Source organism: Dendropsophus ebraccatus, chromosome 5 (assembly GCF_027789765.1).
Source record: "Dendropsophus ebraccatus isolate aDenEbr1 chromosome 5, aDenEbr1.pat, whole genome shotgun sequence".
NCBI lineage: Eukaryota > Metazoa > Chordata > Amphibia > Anura > Hylidae > Dendropsophus > Dendropsophus ebraccatus.
Genome location: NC_091458.1, coordinates 64,649,187 through 64,670,166, shown reverse-complemented (window position 1 = coordinate 64,670,166; position 20,980 = coordinate 64,649,187). Strand labels below are relative to the sequence as shown.

At 41.0% G+C, this 20,980-nt stretch overlaps 1 protein-coding gene across 2 annotated transcripts in view; it reads right to left on the bottom strand.

The window, feature by feature from the left end:
• Positions 1–20,980, bottom strand: part of STAT6 (signal transducer and activator of transcription 6) — a 100,117-nt gene that overhangs the window by 18,438 nt on the left and 60,699 nt on the right. For both annotated transcript variants that reach the window (XM_069970394.1, XM_069970393.1), the window contains 11 exons: positions 17,536–17,677; positions 14,448–14,531; positions 12,571–12,747; positions 12,334–12,482; positions 11,550–11,681; positions 11,256–11,450; positions 10,333–10,420; positions 8,201–8,317; positions 5,442–5,534; positions 4,407–4,613; positions 1,710–1,804 (listed from right to left, as the gene is read on the bottom strand). In XM_069970394.1, the coding sequence (XP_069826495.1) occupies positions 1,710–1,804; positions 4,407–4,613; positions 5,442–5,534; positions 8,201–8,317; positions 10,333–10,420; positions 11,256–11,450; positions 11,550–11,681; positions 12,334–12,482; positions 12,571–12,747; positions 14,448–14,531; positions 17,536–17,677 (1,479 nt within the window). The remainder of the gene's footprint in view (positions 1–1,709; positions 1,805–4,406; positions 4,614–5,441; positions 5,535–8,200; positions 8,318–10,332; positions 10,421–11,255; positions 11,451–11,549; positions 11,682–12,333; positions 12,483–12,570; positions 12,748–14,447; positions 14,532–17,535; positions 17,678–20,980) is intronic.

Genomic DNA, 20,980 nt, shown 5'->3' with positions numbered 1-20,980 from the left:
CTTAGATAGGGTCAGCGGGGGGAGGCAGGGAAGCTATGACGTCCAGGGACGTCTTGATGCGTTCTGCCGCTGCTTTTCATGACGTCCCTGGACGTCATATTGGGGGAAGGGGTTAATACTTAACTTACGTTGTGTGAACATGGCCTCAGAATTAAAGCTACATTTTAGGCACTATTCCTATTTCCTATTTATGATTTAACTTGCAGGGATGGATCCATCAACATTACCCTATATTGTACGGTTTGAGTCGTAAGTCACTAACCAGTCTGCTCACAATAACAGCAACAATTGAATTCTTCACTTCTTATACAGGTCTCTGACCATATCTCTCCTCTAATGTTTCCACTCCATTGGAGATATATTTTCTAATTTGTAGGCTACTATTCATTGATAATTATATTGCAATTTCCACTGTGCATAAGCCACCCCTGCTTACCACAAGAAAAAGGAATCTGTCTTTGAATATTTCAGGTGACTCTGGCCTACACTTACACATTGGTACATAGTTTACTGTGAGTAAGAACCAGGGATGCTTAAAGTGTCACTGCCGTTTGTGAAAACTTTGACATAGAGACATGTGAAATGTTTTGATTGGTCCAAGTCCAAGTGTTCAGACGTGTGCTGATCGGGAGAATGAGTGGGGAGACGACTGCGCTGCAGTGTGTTCTCTCCCCACTCTATGACACGTCAAAAGTTTTAACAAATGACAGGGACACTTTAACCCATTTAGGACGGGTCAAGATAGCGCCTTGAGTACCAGAGCTCATTTTTTAAATCTGACCAGTCTCACTTTATGTGGTTATACCTCTGTGATATTATAACTTATCCTAGCAATTCTGTTTTTTTTCGTGACATATTGTACTTTTCGTGTGAGAAATGCCCACATTTCATGATAAAATTAGACAATTAGTGATTTTCTGATTTTTTTTTTCTGCGTCACCGTGCGGGTTAAGTTATGTGATGATTTTATTGCCAGCGTCATTACGCATACGGCAATACTGATTATGTGTTCTTATTTATTTATTTATTTAAAAAAATATATATTATTGCACTGGGGGCTATGGCATAGCAACCATTGGGGCCATGCGATCTCTTCTGCACGGCCCCAATGGGAATAGAAGAAAGATTCTCCCTCTATTCTAATCCATAGATCAGCCTGATCGCAGCACCTATAGGGTTAACTGCCGCAGTCCGCGTCCGGCAAATCAGTGGCCACAGTGATTGGCTAAGCAGGCTGCCACCCCCAGATAAGTCCATCTCTGAAGTGGAGGTGGGATCACTCAGGCAGGTACCTGAAGATATAGGAAGACACCGTGTGGCACTGAAAGGTAAGAATAGGCTGTAAAGGTAAGAATAGGCTGTTATGTTCTTCATGTGGCAGTAACATATTAAAAGTTTAAAAGAAAACCCCTTTAAGTATGCTGCAAGGGTAGTGACTGATACAGAAGACTTCTGCTGGGAATGTCATGAGCTGGATCTAGGACAATCATCTCATTTCCTGCATAGCTTGAAAATTAAAGGTGTTTTTTTCTTCTCTATGATAATCCCTTTAAAAAATTGTCAGGGTTCAATATAGTATTTAGAATTTCAGGACTATCTTATCATAAATCATAATCATCAATAATGAAAGAAATGTGATCCAATAATGCGAGTATATCCAAACCTCCATCTCAAAAATGTTCTACCTGATTTTTGGCTATATTTCTTACCCATCTGACCAGTAATCTTTTAAATGTTTTTTGGTGAGGTCTACAACTCCATCAAACCATTGCCAGAATGTAAAGTTTCTTTCCCGAAGTGGTTCCTGAAATCAGTAAGGGAGCAGAAGGATTAGCACACATCACACTTTCATGTAAAGACAGTGGGGGAGATTTATCAAACATGGTGTAAAGTGAAACCGGCTCAGTTGCCCCTAGCAACCAATCAGATTCTACCTTTCATTTTCCAATTCTGTGAGGAATAAAAAGTGGAATCTGATTGGTTGCTAGGGGCAACTGAGCCGGTTTCACTTTACACCATGTTTGATAACTCTCCTCCAGTTAGTGTACATTGCTCTATGACTCTCCAGTGTCTGCCACAGCATCATGGACAGCTTTGTAATGGAGTACGAAGAACATTGTGCATTGTGCTGACTGGCATAAAAAGGAGGAATAGTGATTGCTGTAAATTAAATACTTTTTATGGTACAGGGAGCTTTAGCTTGGCACCCAACTCGAAAAGCAATAAAACGGATATTATTTGAATTGGTAGTCTGACTAAAGCTACTTGGGCAGCGCAAAGTATCTCATTCACTTTAGCAGGCACTGATGGGTGTAGGTTAGGCTAGGTTCACACTGCGTTTTTACAATCCGTTTTTTGCATTTGTGTGCATCCATTTTTCCAGTGACTTCTATTGTAAAAAAACGGATCCGTTTTACGGACACAAAAGTAGTGTCAGTTACGTTTTTGTGTCCGTCAAAAAAAACGGATCCGTTTTTTTTTACAATGGAAGTAAATGGAAAAACAGATCAAAACGGATGCACACAAATGCTGTGTGAACCTAGCCTTAGAGATGAGCGAACCACGAGTGTGCTCAGGTTTCATTGAACCCAAATTGTGCAGCATTTGATTACTGGTGGCTGAAGAAGTTGGAAGCATGTTTGGCTACCCATGTTTTTCAGGGCTCCCTGGTGCTGCATCTAACGTCTCTAGCCTCCAGTAATCAAATGCCGCACACTTGGGCTCAGATGAAACCCAAGCGTGCTCAGGGTTTGCTTATCTCTAGTGTAGGTTACTCTGCATTCTTCTTGAGATGGGAGGCAGGAACCTGACTTTGTAGTCCATTAGGAATACTGGCTATCACTTCTTTCTTCGGTACTTATTTTGATGGAGGGTATAGTTTCAGGAAGATTTCATACAGTCCTCTGACTAGTCAGTTTTTTTAAAGGCCCTATTACACCAATCAATTATTGGCTGTATTTGCCTTGGTGTAATAGGGCCTGTTAAAGGGCAGCAATCAGCCTGACAAGCAAGATGTCGGCTGATCCTTGTCTTTCAACATTTTGAAAGTTTTGTTGAGCAATAATGACGTTGTTATGTCCTATGGGCTCCCTCCCACAGCTTCCTGTGGCCCCCCGCTGTAACCCACCCGCTGTCGGTGCTTGTAAGCGAGTGTGGACCAAGGAACAAGCGAGGGATGATCCGACAGGTCGGCGCTCACTTGCTCCTCGCCATCGGCCCCTGTAATAGGGCCTTAAAACATAGGTACCATTTTAAGTGTCATTTCAAAGACTTCTTAATCAACTTTTATGTGGAACTTTGTTCCAGTCCAGATAGGTGATATCTAAGGCACCACCTTTATCTAACACTTTGGTGATAAAGTAAAAAAAAATCAGTGAGATTAGGGAGGGAAACAAGCATGGCAGCATATGCCTTATTATGTTGCAGACAGTTACAGCAGGGCCGTATTAACATCTGCTGCTGCCCTAGGCACTAAACCTTAACACGCCCCATCTTGGGGAGCGCGGGGGAGAGTGGTTTCGGTCACATGCATTTCTCTACATGTAGAAACTATGTGTAAATTACATTTTTCATGTTTTTTAACTGATTAAAACAAGAGCAGATAATCTGCATATTTTCTGAGGGAATTCTCACCACAGGATTGGTAGATTGGTAGGTAATAGCTCCAGGCGTCATATTTAATACAGCCACACTAGACCTGAACAATACTACCATACTGTGACTGGATAGCACCACCATACCAAGACCTGACCAATACTGCCATACTGTGATCGGATTATACCACTAGACCTGACGAATACCGCCATACCACACCAGACCTGACCAATACCTCCATACTGTGACTGGATAACACTGCCATACCAGACCTGTCCAATACCACAATAATGTGACTGGATAACACTGCCATACCAGACCTGACCAATACCGTCTTACTGTGACTGGATAACACTGCCATACCAGACATGACCACTGACCAGTACCACCATACTGTGACTAGATAACACTGTCATACCAGACCTAAACAAATCCACCATAGCCCCCCCATCCCCTCCAAAAGACTGGCAAGTCTGAACGGGAGGTGGGAGACTAAAAAAGAAAAAAAAAGTTGTTTCTTCCCCCCCCCGCTCCCTGGTGCTGCCCCCCTGCAAGGTGCTGCCCTAGGCATTGGACCACGGGTGCCTTGTGGTAAATACACCCCTGACTAACAGGTAAATTGTAATTATGAGTGATTCTTTTTTGTGATATGTTGCATTTTCCCTGGCCACCCAGGGCACTGTACATAATTCTCTTAAAGGGGTTTTCTGATTTTGGGTTATCTGATTTTGGAGGTCTGTACCCTGGCATCTCTATATATCAGCTCTTTACCAGGGCTATGACATAAATTACATTTTTACAGTAATTATTACCTTATTGAATTGGGCCCAGGACACAGAGTGTTCTTTTAGCTCATCATAGCTAAGGCAGTTGTCTCCAAAGATCTTCTGAGCAAGAAACCAGAAATGTTCCACTGACAGTTCTTGTTTGGTTCCCACCTCAGACATAAATTTCATATTCAAGGTGGCACACATCTTTTTCCATGGTACTTTTTCATGTACATAGAAAGGACGTCTTCCCTGTCAGTGATAACAGTACAAACAAGAAAAACTAAGCAAAATAGGGCAATTGTATAGTTGTGTCCTTAACTTATCTCTAAATTAAAGGAAGGATCCAAAATACTCTAGGGGGGAGATTTATCACACATGGTGTAAAGTGAAACTGCCTCAGTTGCCCCTAGCAACCAATCAGATTCCACCTTTCATTTTCCAAAGAGTCTGTGAGGAATGAAAGGTGGAATCTGATTGGTTGCTAGGCAACTAAGACAATTCTACTTTGCACCTGTTTGATAAATCTCCCCCTAGGTGTTCCTTCCTGGAGGAGGAGCTGTGTCAGGAAATTAAAATTAAAGGGGTATTCCGTTCATTTTAAACTTTTAATATCTTGCTGCTCTGGTGGAGAACATGACAGACTATTTTTTTTCTGGAGTCGGGATCGTTCAGCCGGGACCTGAAGATGAGGTAGGTTGACACATTGGGAGTGCGGAAAGGTAAGAAAAGCCTGTTTGTTATGCTCTTCGCAAGGGCAGCAACATATTAACAATGTTTCATTTGAATGGACTACCCCTTTAAGGGCATGTAATGTGTTATTGATGGCAATTTTCAATGTAATTAGCTTGTTAAGCAGCTTGCTGCTTGCTGTAAACTTTGCAGAAAGAAACTAAAAGTAAAAAATGACTTGCATAAAAGGATGTAATATCTTGCCCCCCCCCCCCCTTTTAGAAAATACAGAGCATGTTTGGCAAGCAGTCTGTTTACTCTGGCGTCTGCCACATGAAGCAGTAACACTTAAGAAAGAGCACTGTTACATAATAAATTATGCTACATCTTACCCAATCTCACACTTACAATCTCAGAGAAGGCATTGTCCCACAGAATTGTGGCTTTAGCATTATTGTCTTGGTTTCCATGGACTATTACAACCACTGGCAAAGACAAGGCCTATGGGAAAAGAAAATATTCAGCTGTAAACTAGACTTGTTAAAGGACAAGTGCCATGAAAAACTTTTTCCCAGTAATTGAAACACATTACAAAGTTATATAACTCTGTAATGTGCTTCAATCACCTATCTGCCCTCCTTCTCTGTCTTTTCCCCCCTCCACCCCCCACCAGGAAGTGTCCTGACTCACACAGACCTGATTACTGTGGTCACCGTCACCAAGCTCTTCTCTCAGCTCCTTCTCCTGTTACACCAGCCTCCCCCCTCCCCTGCCTTGTCAGGTGACAGCTTGCTCAGCTCCCATTGGCTGAACAACTGCAAGCCATCACTCTTTACATGTCATGCTTATCTTCCCTCTGACTGACTCTGGCACATAGGCAGCTTCCCCCTCCCCTCATACCCTCTCTCCTACCCTCTCTCCTGCTGTCGTGGACTCAGTGAAGGAGTCATGTCACTAGAGAAGATAAGCTGAGCAAGCAGAGTCACCTGACAAGGAGGGGGAGGGGGAGGCTGGTGTAACAGGACCTAGAGCAGCCCTCCTGCTGATGACTCATCCTCACAAGAAGGAGCTGCCTGGTGACGGTGACGACAGTAATCAGGTCTGTGTGAGTGAGGACACTTCCTGGTGGGGGGTGGAGGGGGGAAAAGACAGGGAAGGGGGGCAGATAGGTGATTGAAGCACATTACAGAGTTATATAACTTTGTAATGTGCTTCAATTACTGGGAAAAAGTTTTTCATGGCACTTGTCCTTTAACTGGAAATTCAATGTAACAAGGATATATTAAAGGGAAAATATCAGCACCCAGGGCGCTGAGGATGAGGGTAAGTTTCTTACCTTCATTCTTGGGAACTGTTTCCATGCTTTTAGCAGTTTAATCCTCATGCTAATTAGGCATTTTTGTTTACTGGAGGTGGTACTACCACCCTCAATGCACTATTCCCATCCAACAGCATCTGTGGTATTTGTAAAAACCTTCAAACTTTTATTGTATATAAAAGTCAGTCACAGTAACATTTTAATTCCACAGGATGCTTGATAAGGATTAGATATGAGTGAACCTCGAGCATGCTCAAACCAATCCGAACCCGAATGTTCGGCATTTGATTAGCTGGGGCTGCTGAAGTTGGATAAAGCCCTAAGGCTATGTGGAAAATATGGATATAGTCATTGGCTGTATCCATGTTTTCCAGACAACCTTAGACCTTTATCCAAGTTCAGCAGCCCCAGCTAATCAAATGCCGAAAGTTCGGGTTCGTATTGACTCGAGCATGCTCGAGGTTCGCTCATCTCTAATAAGGATCCTTTGGGATTGAAAAATCGCTGTGTCTGTTCCTACATATGCAATAAAAGTTTGAAGCTTTCTACAAACAGATACTATTGGATCCTCTCCTATATATGCCTGCGTGACATGTTATTAGTATTATTTATTTTTAAAGTGATGGGGGCTAACAAACAGGAACATTATATGAATAAGGTAAATGACAGACTGGTACATTTGGAAAGAGGACCCTGCCCTCGGGGGCTTACACATAAAAAGTTAAAAGTTAATTTAAAAAACAGTAAAACTTTAACCTTAATTGTGTAGATGGAGGCTGGATGACAGCAGAGACTGTATAGCTATCTAGTGAAGAATTGTACACCTATCCTGTACTGCTGTACACAGAGACATAGAATGTTGACTGTCTGAAGGTCATTACATATAAAGTTACACTAAGGGTACAAACACACGTACAGTATCCACGGCGGATTTCTCGCTGCGAATTTGCAGCTAAATTCTCTGTGGATACCTGCCCATTTACTTCAAGGGGCTGATTGTCATCCCACTGCGAATATTTCAAAGTGAGCTCCTTAACCCCCGCTGCCCGAGTACATACTTTACCAGGTCCCCGCTCCGGCTTGCTTCAGGGGCTCCCGGCGGTCAGCCAATCAGAGCGCTGCGGCGGGGCTGCATACAATGGTATAGATGCTGTGCTATGGGTCTATTCCACTCATCGGTTGTACGGTGCCATGAGATATATGGGCATAAATGAGCCTTGAATCTGTATATTTTATTATTATCAAAGGAGAAGTGTGACGGATTGTGAAAAAAAAAATGCAGTTTGGCTAAGGGGTCTTGTTTACCCTATCCTTCTGCATCACCTGACCCCAAAATCACTGTTCTGCATACCCCACGGACCCTGCTTTCACATTGAGGCAGCTGGTTAAATTTCTGGTCTAGGCATTGATCCACGTGTCTACCCATCATCCATCCCCTCCTTGGCTGAACTTGATGGACATGTGTTTTTTTTCAACCATACTAACTATGTAAGTATGATTTGTGACATGTGACCATGGAAGACAAAAGAGAATCTGAAGAACTATAAGAATTTTGGCAGCTTTAAGGCTTTTATGGTGTTTTAACTGCAGTAAGTCCATTGATTTGGTGATCACAGCATATTGTGATGTTATAAAACTTTGGGTGTAGTGCAACAATCAGCAAAAAGTTTTTCTCTGGACTTCTTCTTTAAAAGTACTATTATTGTATTAGTAAAACAATTAATGATGATAATAATAAAAATGTTGTTATTTATTATTGTTATTATTATTATTATTATTAATAATAATAATAATAATAATAATAATAATAATAATAGTAATATAGAAAAAAATAAGGGCATTATGTTACCTGTATAGTGTAAGTGGAGCCATTGAAACATATTTCAGCTGTAAACAATATAGCACATTTCTCCTCTGTCACAGATTCCGATCCCTTTCTCTCACAGCGCTTTATCTTTTTTAGCAACTGAAAATCAGAAAGATTTGGACATCAGGTAATAGGTCAAAGATATGGAAAATATATCCACTAAACTGCAAACATTATACAGTACTACAAAACAACAAAATAAATAAAAGGGGAATAAATAAAAGTGTGCATGCCATAATTTTTGCACAAAAACTGATGCCTGTGTTATTAGATACTGTACATTTACTGAAAATTGGACAAAAAGAATGGAGTTTTGCACCATGCTCAAATTGTAAGAGAAAGTGGGCATAATTTTGTTTAAAAGGCGATGTGGCTTAAATGTGACAAAAAGAAAACCAATACGAGACTAAGACTAATTTAAAGCCAATTTAAAGATGATGTTAATTAAAACTAGACTGTCTAATGCAGCGTTTACATGAAACGATTATTGTGCGAATTTGCATGATAACGATCGAATTTGAACGATAATCATAAGTGTAAATGCAGCAAACGATCAAACGACGAGCGAGAAATCGTTCATTTTGATCTTTTAACTTGTTTTTAAATCATCGTTCGTAAAAAATTTGCTGATCGTTCCGTGTAAACTGTCAGCACGTGAAAGTCCGTCCGCCGGCCGCCCGCAGCCCGGCCCCCCGCTCATCCGCAGCCCCCTGTGCCGGCTCGATCGCCACCCCCGCCGCCCCGTTCGCCACCCCCGCCAAGAATTTCAAACGGCTCCTCTTCAGCCAATCAGTGCTGCTGTGCATTGATTGGCTGAAGAGGGGAGCCGGGAATTTCAAACGGCTCCTCTTCAGCCAATCAGTGCTGCCGTGCATTGATTGGCTGAAGAGGGGAGCCGGGAATTTCAAACGGCTCCTCTTCAGCCAATCAGTTTGAACACCTGCTACGCGGAGCAGGTAAGGTATGCTCGTGGGCAGGGCGATCGGAGCGGCGGCGGGGGGGGGGGGGGGCGCGATCAGGGTGGTGCAGGGGGGCTGTGGTTGACCGGGGGGCCGGGCTGCGGATGAGCGGGGGGACGGGCTACGGGCGGGGGGCGGGCAGACCGGGCTGTGGGCGCGCAATCTTAAAACGATCGCAAAACAATTTTTCCGTACGATATATCGTACCGTCTAAATGCTGATCGTTATGAAAAAAAATCGTTACTCCGACATCGTTAATCGTACGATCGGGCCAATTATCATTTCGTGTAAACGCAGCATAAAGTTATCCAGTAAAATTCACAACAAAAACCAGCGTATTGCTAACAGTGGATTTATTTAAAACAAATAAAATGCTACTTTACAAAGAGGATTATGCATTTTATCAAATCTTGGATCTGATGAAAGGAATCATTCCTGAAACATGTTATGCTCTTTGTAAAGTAGCATTTTATGTGTTTTAAATAAATCCACTGTTCTTATAGCAATACGCTGGTTTAAGTTTGGAATTTTACGGGGCAGTGCCATCTGCTCAGATTGACCCTTTTGCTTGCTTCTGTTTGTATCCGCTGGACAGGCCCCATTATTGGGAGTATCCCGGACATTAGATCTCCACAGCCAGCAGTTAGACATCTGTATCCCATTTGTTGGGTGATATGCCCAATCCAAGTGGCTACGAGGTGAAGGTCCTAGCTAACCATATAGGACCTATAGCTCCACAAACGGTATCACATGAGGCGCAGTCGTCCACGTTTTTTTTTCGTTTTCTGCTGTAGTCTAAAGATATGGTTTAAATCAGCCTGAATCACTTCTGTAGAATGTCTAATCTATCTATAAACTATGGCCTAGATTTATCAAACTGGGTAAAACAAAAACTGGTGTAAACTGCAACCAACCTATTTTTTAATGGAAATAAAAGCTGGACTGTGATTGGTTGCTTTGGGCAGTTTACACCAGCTTTTTTTTTACACAATTGGATAAGTATGGACCTTTGAGTTTATTCCCCCATTGACCATTTTTTTTTAATTTGTCCCCAAATCCAAAGAGGCAAATCTGATGCTAATCGGAATACAAATAAAATTATGCAGTCCAGGATTTGTTTTTTGACTTTTTCACCAGCTGAAACAAAATCATTACCATGTTCTTAAAAACTGCTCCACAGGTCCGTGTAGCTTGGGTAAATTCAAACGCAGATCTTCCATTTTCTATTTCACCGGCACCATCACTGGAGAGCGAAACACATTATGAAATGTGAATGTCAAAAGAAGAATTCAATTCATTCACTTTTAGCCCACTGAAATACCTTGCATAAACATCAACTAAGATTGTATACGATACAACCCCAGGGACCAGGCATAATATAACCCCAGTAACTAGACTTGAATCTAGGGTCTCCATATTTACCAGAATAGTTGTTTTACTTTATTATTTATTTGCTACATTTATTGGTAATGGTTAATGTGGAAACAGAGCCGGTCTATACAGGATAGTATTACTGGAGATCTGTCAATGGAGTACAAAACCTTAAATCAAATCAATGTTTTTGGCCAAAAAAAAAAAAAAGCTTTTATAGGGATTTTAATTTTTAAAGCCCTTTTTCATGACTTATTCACATATTCCCAAAATGTTAACACTTTGACACAATGGGACCTTTTGGGGCACTATTATTGCCTTTAAGGGCCAGTTCACACAGAGCTAAAGCGGCGGAATTCAATGTCAATTCTTTGACTGGAGAGCGATGGAAACAGAGGCGCGCGAGCCCTCCCATTTACACACTGTGTGAAATTGAGGAAGGCAGGATTCCGCCGCTTTTTGCTCTGTGTGAACTGGCCCTAAATGTCAAAAAAATATCATCAGATGTTTCAAAATAGAGCATCCAACTGCTGTATAAAAATGTCACCACTTAGGTTTATTAGATGCAGTTGCTGAGGATATTCCAGTTCTTAATATTCCATTTAGAACCTTCCTGATTCCAGATACATAAAGAAAGCAATGACATCAAATTTTATGCCCATTTTCTTATAGAATATTTTTAGTGACTGTTTGGATGTTGCACTTACTTGAATGATTCGCTAGTACTAGCAGAGGCCAGACACAGCTCTTGTGCCCTTTTTTCAGTGATAATACTTGCTCTTATCACAGGCATTTTGTTGACACCAGCAAGAATTCTGGTGCCCAACATAAAGTTGACACTGGCTTGGAACTTGGTTTGTGTCTTGAGTACTTGAGGTGGCTGTTTGTCAACAAGAAATGAGCTAAAAAACAAGTAAAAATGGTCAGCGTTATCATATTATAGAAGAAGGAAAAAAAGGCAAGTGATACTGTATATTGGAGTATTAAGAAGATAACCATACCTCTTTATAAGTTCACCAAAACCAATGTTTATTTTATTGAAAAAATCCTGGTGCACCAATCTCTGATCTATCTCCTTGAGTTCTCGGACCATGACATAAAGCTCATGGTATATGCCAAACATGAATTCCAACCTGACAAAAAACAAATGTGTCGAAGAAATTTAACTTGCTGTCGTTCTTTTTAACCAACAACATATGAGGTGGAAGAACTGCTATTAATAACAATATAATTGGTGACAGTTATAAAATGCAGTCTACACAACTGTTCTGGCAGACAGTAATACAATATCCCCAATAATAATCAAGATCATAACATATCATTTATTCTATTGCATCTTTCCATCCATTATTTTTGGCCCTAACAATTACTACAAGCTGCATCCCTTTCTTTTGACCTCTCCCCCCCCCCTCTTCCCTATAGACCTGTAACCTAATCCTTTAGTGGGCTGATCCTTTATAAGTTTTTTAGCCTTGGCAAGTTGTTGAAAAGTTAGAGGCCATATTACTATCAGGTTTCTTCCAGACATTCCCTTCTCAAGTAAATTTATAGAATTTGATAGATAAACATGCCCCTAATAAGATAGTAGCTGTATGGACAGCCATGTGCACATTGACTTGTTGGTGAAACTTCTCCTTGCCATCAGAACTCTAAACCTGAGTAGTTATAAAGTGCATAGAGTCAAGCACGGGATTCAACTCTTTATTTTAACTTTGGTAATAACTCCTTGGTAATATTAGTCACCAACTCACCATTTATTTGTTCTTTTAAAGTTAAAACAATTACCTGTCCTGCAATGGAAGTAAATTCTCATCAAAGGGAGCTCCATTACCAGCCATTTGTTGTTGCCTCTTCCAGATATTGATTCTTTTAACTGTTTGTTCTTGAAGGGTTGAGAGGTGGGCTAATGATTCCTTCATAAGAAAAATCCATTTCTGCAGGGGGAAAAAAAACATTTGAAATATTATACGTCAACTTTGATTATGAAAAGTAACTTCCCATCCCACAAGTCTTGTGTATTACCTCCTGATGGCTTGACAAATCCTGTACTTGAGGATGGAACTTTACATTTTCCACTGCAAGCTTCAGTGCTTGTTCTGCCATTGAAGTCTGCTTCAGTTTGTGTTGCATCTTCTTACTCCTGAAATTAAACATAACTTCCTCCTGTCTCGATTGAAAGACCATATTCAAGCGTGGAAACTATAGGGGAAAAAATAAGAACAATGCGAACTGGTTAATGTGTATGTGAAAAAATGCATTTTCCAGTCCATTAAATTTTTTAAACAGGTTGTTATAAAAATAATAATAATAATTACATTAGACTCAAAATCACACACTTGCAATCTACCTTATTCTTTATCTCTAGAGGCCTCTCTAAAATGTTTGGTTAAGACATGTTAATTATACCATACAAACTGTACAGTACAGTCTGGATGGAATAAGTACCCTTCATAAATAACTGTCTTAAAAGGAACCCAATCAGCACATTTGTGCTGATTGGGATCCCAGAAGGGCTGCATAGACGTTGCAGCCAGGTCTCCTATGGTGTCGGGGGTTCTGGGCTCATTTGGCTTAAAATGCTTTTCAATCCCACGCGCAAGACAGGAGGAGAGCCATCAACTAGTCATTTGGGCTTTGACTAGTTACGGCTCTCTGTCCTGTCAGCGTGCTCTGCAGGGTGATTGACAGGAAAGTAGCCCCTTTAGCAAGGTCTCTGAATCTGTTCTGGTAGCCCAACCAGCACAAATGTGCTGATTGGTTCTCTATAAAGGGATCTGACACCTTCTTTCATTATTCATAGAAAACATAAGAATCATTATAATATGGAGGGACTGACTCATTTACTGTGTGTTCACATGTAGCCCATTCTGAATTAAAATTGAAGCTACACCTCCTGATCCACCCTCCTTGTGTGCCACCCAGACATCTTTACCATCCATAACATGTTGGCCTACAGAGGAGCATGTCACCATACAATGTCATTCTGCCTCAATTGCACCTGTTATCTGTTAACGGTGTACTTATAAGGAGGAGGCAAAGTGACGAGTATATAGGCAGCTATATTATGGACGGAAGAGCCAGCCAACACACAAACATGGGAGATTGGTGCTCCATTGTTGTATTGAATAGGGGAACAAAGTAACACTCTAAGTTCCATGTTAAAATGATTACTATGTTGTCCATCAATAAAAGGTGGCCAAACACTTTGAAGCTGCTCAACATCTATTGAATTACCAAAATACAAACAACTATGGTGTGTAAAATGCCAATCTTGAAGGGGTAAAACTTAGCCCCTGTCCACATGATGAGGGATAGGTGTCTGACCACAGCACTCGGGCATCTCCAGCACTCACAAAGGCAATGCGTAGAGTGCCTGCCAACCCACCATTCCAGCTGGGACAGTTAGGTCCCTGTTCAGGAGATAACTGTGGGTCCCAGAAGCCAGACACCCCCTCCCCCCACCTGCGGAAAAGGGTCATGGTTTACTTAAAAATGTGAGATGTTTTGCTGATTTGTGACATGCTTACCAAGGGGGCCTAGCACAGGGGTGGTCAACCCCTTTCGCCAAGGTTTTTGCCTACTAGCGTGGACAGCCTCAGAAGTGTTTAGATTTATTAAGAGTCATATGCCTCTTGATAAATCCATTGTGACAGTCCACAGGCGGGGTTTACTTAATGAAATGTTAGTCTTAGTAAATTCTCCCCTTTTTGAATTTTTCCACTGCATTGTAGAACTGCAGAATATTGTAGTGTTCTATAAATCATTATCAATAATAACATCATACAACAATTAGAACGTTTCTATATTTTTATTGTAATTACCCACAGGAGAGATATTGGTAATCCATGAAATTCGATTAAAATATTTGACCCCTACAACATCTCATTTATATAACATACCTGATTCAAAACAATCTCCATTTCTCCTTTACAAATAGTCTTGAATGACTGTATAATGCTCATTGGGTCACGCTGAGCCAATGTCTATATATAAACATAAATGTCTTGTTAGAAAGGAGAGTCTCCATCCACAATGATATGATTCAAAAATATTGTCTGCACAAAATGTTACTAAGGCGTTATACTACCGACATTCATACTGAAATAATAGACAGCCACTAGTGTGTTGCCAATTTATTATTTATGTGTTACAGATATAACACCAATAAATCACAAGTCAACGGATACCCTGCTAATAATACAGACTACCTTGCATTACTGCTATATGAGGGGTGCACCACAAGGGGCATTACTATGGGGGGGGGGGGGGTAAAAGCAGGAGGTATTTTTCTTTATGGGGCATTATTACTATATGGAGGGGCACAGCAGGGGACATTACTATATGGAGGAGCACCGCAGGGGGCATTACTATAAGGAGGAGCGCAGCAGTGGGCATTATTACTATATAGTGACACAGCAGGGAGGCATTATTACTAAATAAGGGTTCACACCAGGAGGTATTATTATTATTGGGGCCCACTGAGGGCATTAATACTGTATTAAAGGGCACATCTGGTGGCATTTTTACTATATGGGGCACAGCAGGGGGCAATAATACTAAATGGGGGGGGCACAACAGGGGGCATTAATACTATACGGGGTACAGCACGGGGCGTTATTACTATATAGTGCACACATCAGGGGGCATAATTACTATATGGGGCACAGCAGGGGGCACTAATACTATATGGGGACACAGCAGGGGACATTATTACTATATGGAGGGCATAGCAAGGTCCACTATTGCTATATGGGGGGCACAGCTGGGAATCCTTTACACAGGGAAAATCAACATACCTACTTGTAGGTCTTCCCTCTTCTGTTAAGTGCCCAGGTGCCTATGTCCTGTCCATCTCCCATGCACATTAGACAGTTGACAGGTACTGTAGAAAATTGGCAGTTTGAGCTGACTTTTCCCTCATGTGCATGGGGGCCTTAAAGGGGAACTATCAACAGGTTATTTGAATCTAACCTGCTGATATCCTGATTCATCCTATTCTGTTACCGTTCTGTTTATTCTAAAATCCTCTAACCAGTAAGGGGGAGGGGGGCTTCTGTACCAACTAAGTGCTCCTAACGAGAATTTCAGAATAAACAGCATGGGAACTCCAAGGATGAAGGTAACAGACATACCTTCATCCTCAGCGCCCTGTGACCACTAGGGAGATATCAACAGGTTTGGCTTATCCAGTTTTATAATGTTGATGGCCTATCAACATTAGATCAGTGTGGGTATGAATCCTTGCACCTGGACATTTGAAGGGACTGCAGCACTTTTCCGAGTGCAGTAGCCTCTTAAATCTTTATCAGTACCTGCATCTCAATACTATTAGTAATAGTAGTACAAGGCATTGCCCTGTTCACTTGAATGGTCTTTCCTTAAATGGGTATCATTGTCTGCCTCATATTGTATTGAGGAAGAGGTGTTGCTGACTAACAATGATTTATATGTCCGCACACATCAGCTGGCAAACAAATGATTTCTCTATGCAAACAACAGCCAATCTCACAGTTACATGGCCCTTACTATATTTATTCAATATCAATTACAGTAGCCTCCAGGCTAAAAACATACTGTATCCCTTCTACCTAAAATAACTATCTTTACTTAAAGGCTATTAACGCCTTTGGGGATATCTTTTACTGAAATACTTTTATTTTGTAATCGATTTTTTTTATAAAAAATTGTAAGTATTCTGTACCATTGTATATAACAAGCTGCAGAATCCTGTTTATAGTCAAATCTGTCAGACAGATGCCGGGTATTCTAGAGCCTGCAGATTTTCAGAAACAGCGCATGTCCTTTTAAGTCACACACATGCCCCATATCGTCACTGTGTATTTTTTATTCACTGCAATGCAATGGGTAAAAACCTGAACCTAAGTCCACACCAAAATCCCCTATCAAATGATCCACTTGCAGCTTTTGTAGATTCTGTCTCTGATATTTTTTTGTGTGTTTGAAGGCCGCTGTGTAATATTTATGCTATTTTGGAATTTGGTCTAATGGGGAGCAGGACAATGAGATATTTGTTACAGATTCTGAATGATTCTGATTCTCTGGTATTATTACATAATGATTACAGAGTGAAAATAAAAACAAAGGGTGGGGATGCTTTTTATTTATTTATTTATTTATTTATTTACAAATAGTCTAGCATAGTACTAGTAATGGTACTATAGTACTAGCACAGGAAATAAGATGATTAAAGCTGGGGTCTTTAGGCTTAAAGGGGTAGTCCAGGAAAAATGAACATTTCCCCTATCCACCGGACACCCAGCACCCCCATCAACCAGCTGTTTGTTAGAGCCTCAGCACCTCCATATACAGTAAAAACTGATGCAAACAGGCTCTCAACTCCGGCTCAACCCCTGACTCTCCCAGGAGAGGACCAGTAGCCTGCGGTGGAGCTTACGGCAGGACGTGCGGCAGAGCAAGTGGCGGGACGTATGGTGGAGTGTGCAGTGGTATGTGCAGCGGGTGACATAGGGCAGTGGGGGGTCGCGGCCATACTTTGGAGGGGGACCTTATTTTCGGTGGGGATGTCTTACTTTAGATTTGTTGGTAGGATAGTGGGATTGTCTTATTTTAGGAGGATGTCCTATTTTCAGAGAAACACAGTATTTAAATCTAAATTAGTTAGATGCTTGCGTTTGATTCTGTATAGAGATCACTAGTGTTTCTTATGATATCTGCTAAACTGTGTTACTGACCCTCTGCCTGTATCTTTGATCACCCTTTTGCCTACCGATCTGGCTAATCTTATTGTGGCCTTCTGAATATCGATGAGCGATGGAGGTAAATGCTGAGCGTCTGCTATCGTTCATTACTTCTTCTTACTAATTGACCCTGCTCAACTACAGCAAAGGGCATTTTGAATAGAGCAGCGGCACATATGCTCAACACTCCTTTTACCTTTGTTTTACTTATTAGATTGTTTTATTTATTAGAATCAATTGATATGGTTACAATTTCAAGATAACCTACCTTAAAATTTTCTACCCATGTATGAACCAAGTGTGCGTCACTTCCACAACTCTTTGGCACCTTCTCCAGTTCTTCCACTAATTTAGTTAAGACAGAGTTTGCCAGTTCAATGCAAAAAGTGTCTGTTGTTGTGATATGTTCCCTGTAAGAAGTAAAATACATCAGCATAACAACACTTGCAAAAGTTGCAAAGTGATCACAAATGTTACTCAAAGAGATAATACAGTTGTCAGGTGTTTCGTATTTCTCAGAGGGCAGAATCTAAAATAAAAACGGAAGTGATAGCAGCAGCATTATTTTTCCTTAACCTTGTAGGTTATATAATATGCAGGTATGTTTATATATAGATTTTTATTACATTATTCCTGCTCATAGGCATGCAAACACACAATGTGCCAATATTTGTAGCTTGAAACTTCCTAGCCATGATATTAAAAAGAACCTGTAGTTTGTGTAGACAGTGGATCCACTGCTCTATGGATTCATATGCTTTTTTTCCCATAGCCCCACAGGTCACAAGATATTAGTGCAATTCATTGCAGTGCCCAGTATGCCATGAGCGCATAGACTACTATCAGTTCTCAAAAGGAAGAGATTCATGTGTTGTTGACAGCGTGGTGACTGTCCCTTGACAGGCTAATGACATTTCTCTAGTCTATGGGTGGACAAGGACAGTTAGCAGCACTTCCAACGGGATGTGAATCTAAGAGCTCTCTCTCCATTTAGAACCGAGCAGTGGTGACAGCTCCACCGTTACTCTGTGCGTTATTAGCAAATCAGGTATAGAAACTAACAGCACAGATAGCTAAAGAATTGTATAGGGCTAGTAAAGAAAAAGCATAGGAATCTGTGGACTGGCTGTGTGAGATGGTTAAACAACCAGAGAGATGTAACTGTATATAATATGTATGATATATGGTTTTAAACTCAAATTCTGCATTTGGCCAAAAGATCAGACTGAGAGACCTGATGCCAGCCACATGAAGTATCCTTCTTCCAGGACCCCATAACTGCTGTGGAAAGCAGCTATACTAGTGACTGTGAGTCCTGTCAAGAGATTCGTTGAGACAGCATAGAAGCTGTGTAAAATCCATTTGTGGAGAGAAATGACCGCCATCTTTGTTACAGGACATTGGCAAGAGGGATCTTCTCGTTCAGTAACTGTGATCAGCCATCTATCTAAAGGACACGCCAAACTTTCTGGGACAGATATTGGGCCTGTAGATAGTTTAGGGGAACTGTGTAAATAGTCTATAAGAATGTAAGCTGCTGTGCTACACCGCAAACACCCATGAGACGCACCCATATATAATTGTTCCTGATTATTTAGGGGATTATTAGATACATGGCGGCCGGCCTATCTAAGCTCGCTAGTAGGTAAAATTTATGCTGGAATATTTTTCTTTTTGCCTCAAATGCAACCAGATGTTACATGAGTCAACAGTAAAATGCTAAAAACAATACTTTTTAGTTTCTGAAGTTTTCAGTCTTTGTGTGAGTTTTTTTCCCCTTGGCGATTTATTTGGAATTTCTGCAGTTTTATTTAACAAAACAAAGGTCAGAAATAGAAAATGTCCCGTATTCCACCTGTAAGAAGGTATCTCTGTCAGGTGTCACATTCTGGGATAATGGGTGTCACTTTACACTATTACCACTTGGTGTCGCACTCTTCCTTATCTCTATGCATAAGGTAAAAAGGGTTAACTGTGTGTTCTTTACTGTTTTCTGTCAACCAATCACTAGCTTGGGTGCCTCACACTTTTCACCCTATCATATTCTTGCACCTCACTCTTTCTAGCACTTTCCCCACCAATAGGATAGTTAGTTCCTGATGGGTTTCTGCTCAGTTAGTTGGAGAGAGACAGAAGTTGGTTTTGTGAGAGTTCATGAGAGACAAGTATGCAGTGCTAAACCCACAGGCGGATTAACTGTCGACTGGGATCAACCTTGCCTACGCCAAGGAATACAAAATCAGAACTAGTCAGGACTATCCAAGGAACAGGATTAGTCTGCAGTGGAGCAAAGAGCTTAAGCTGAAGGATTCCACTGGAACTTGCTCAACCTGGGGGTGGACATCACAATTTCTGGCCACCGTGACAAGTGCCCAACCAGCTCGCCCACTGCTGTTACAACAAGCTAGCAACCCCAGGTCATAGCAAAAAGTCTTAAGGGCCGTTTACAGGGGCTGAATATCATGGAAAAAATCATTGAATAGTTTTAATTTAAACAACAATCTTCTGGTGTAAACGCAACAACGATCAAACTACAAACGAAAATTTGTTCCAAGTGTATGGTCGCATCTTTTGAGCGGACCTTAAAATCATTGTTAATTGTTCTCAAGCATTTCAGTGTAAACAGTCATCATTCACAGTATGTACTGTAAATACAAACGTAATTGCGAATATTTACAGAATATATACGAACGCAGTTACGATCAAATTAACAACTTTTCGGAGCGATTTATCTTCTTGTCTAAATGTCTATAGTTTAAAACGAAATAGCATCACTTGTCGTTCGCTAAATGAGCAATTAAGCGATTTATTTGTGGATGTAGAATTGTCCTTAAAAGTAAATGTAAGAAATAAACTGATTTAATTAGTTTTTTTTGCATCATGGAATTATGCAAGATGTATTCAATGTATTAGGAAAACTTAATTTCATACAGCTGGATGAAATCAGACTGTAATTCTGAAACCCTATGGTATGTTACAGCTGTGAGTGCTAAGATGGACTAGTGGTGGAGAAATTGTGGTTAGTCCATGTAAAATTATGAATAAAACGCAATTTTTCATGTTATTTCGCGTGGTAACAATGACAAACTTCTAGGCTGATTTCTCAGTATCATAGTTAGATATGCAGAGAGATATGAATTTCCTTTTTATTCACCCCGGCTAGTCATTATGTTGTTCTGCTATTTCTCACTATCACTACTTATGCATAATAAATATACTTTTTGTGGGAAAAATAAAATTATTTTTTTTATTTCAGATACTTCTTTTATGTTCAATAACTTTTTAGTGCCCCTTTTTGAACCAGAACCACTTAATACCTAAAGAGGCATACACCTTCAATAACTGAGTTATCTCTCCCGACCAGTCCCCACCCTAACCATACACAGGAATGTTTAGTACGGCCGAGCATTCCTGTGTTCTCTATGGGGAGGTAAGGCTTAAAGGAGAACTCTGGGCTGGGGTGATTTTTGGCAGAGTGTTGGGGAAGATGAAATAAGTAACATGCTCTCATCTACCCCGCTCCAGGGCTGGTGTCGGTATCCTGCAGCTCCGGTCCCCCAGTTCCGGCCACTTCTGGGTCTGAGAGGGGACCTGGGAAGTGGAGTGTTAGGCCCGCACATCACGTTCCAGGTCCCCACTCAAACTCATCTTCTGTTGGTGGCAGTGGTGTTTCTACCAAATGCAAGCGACTACAGTGTAAGACTACAGCCGTC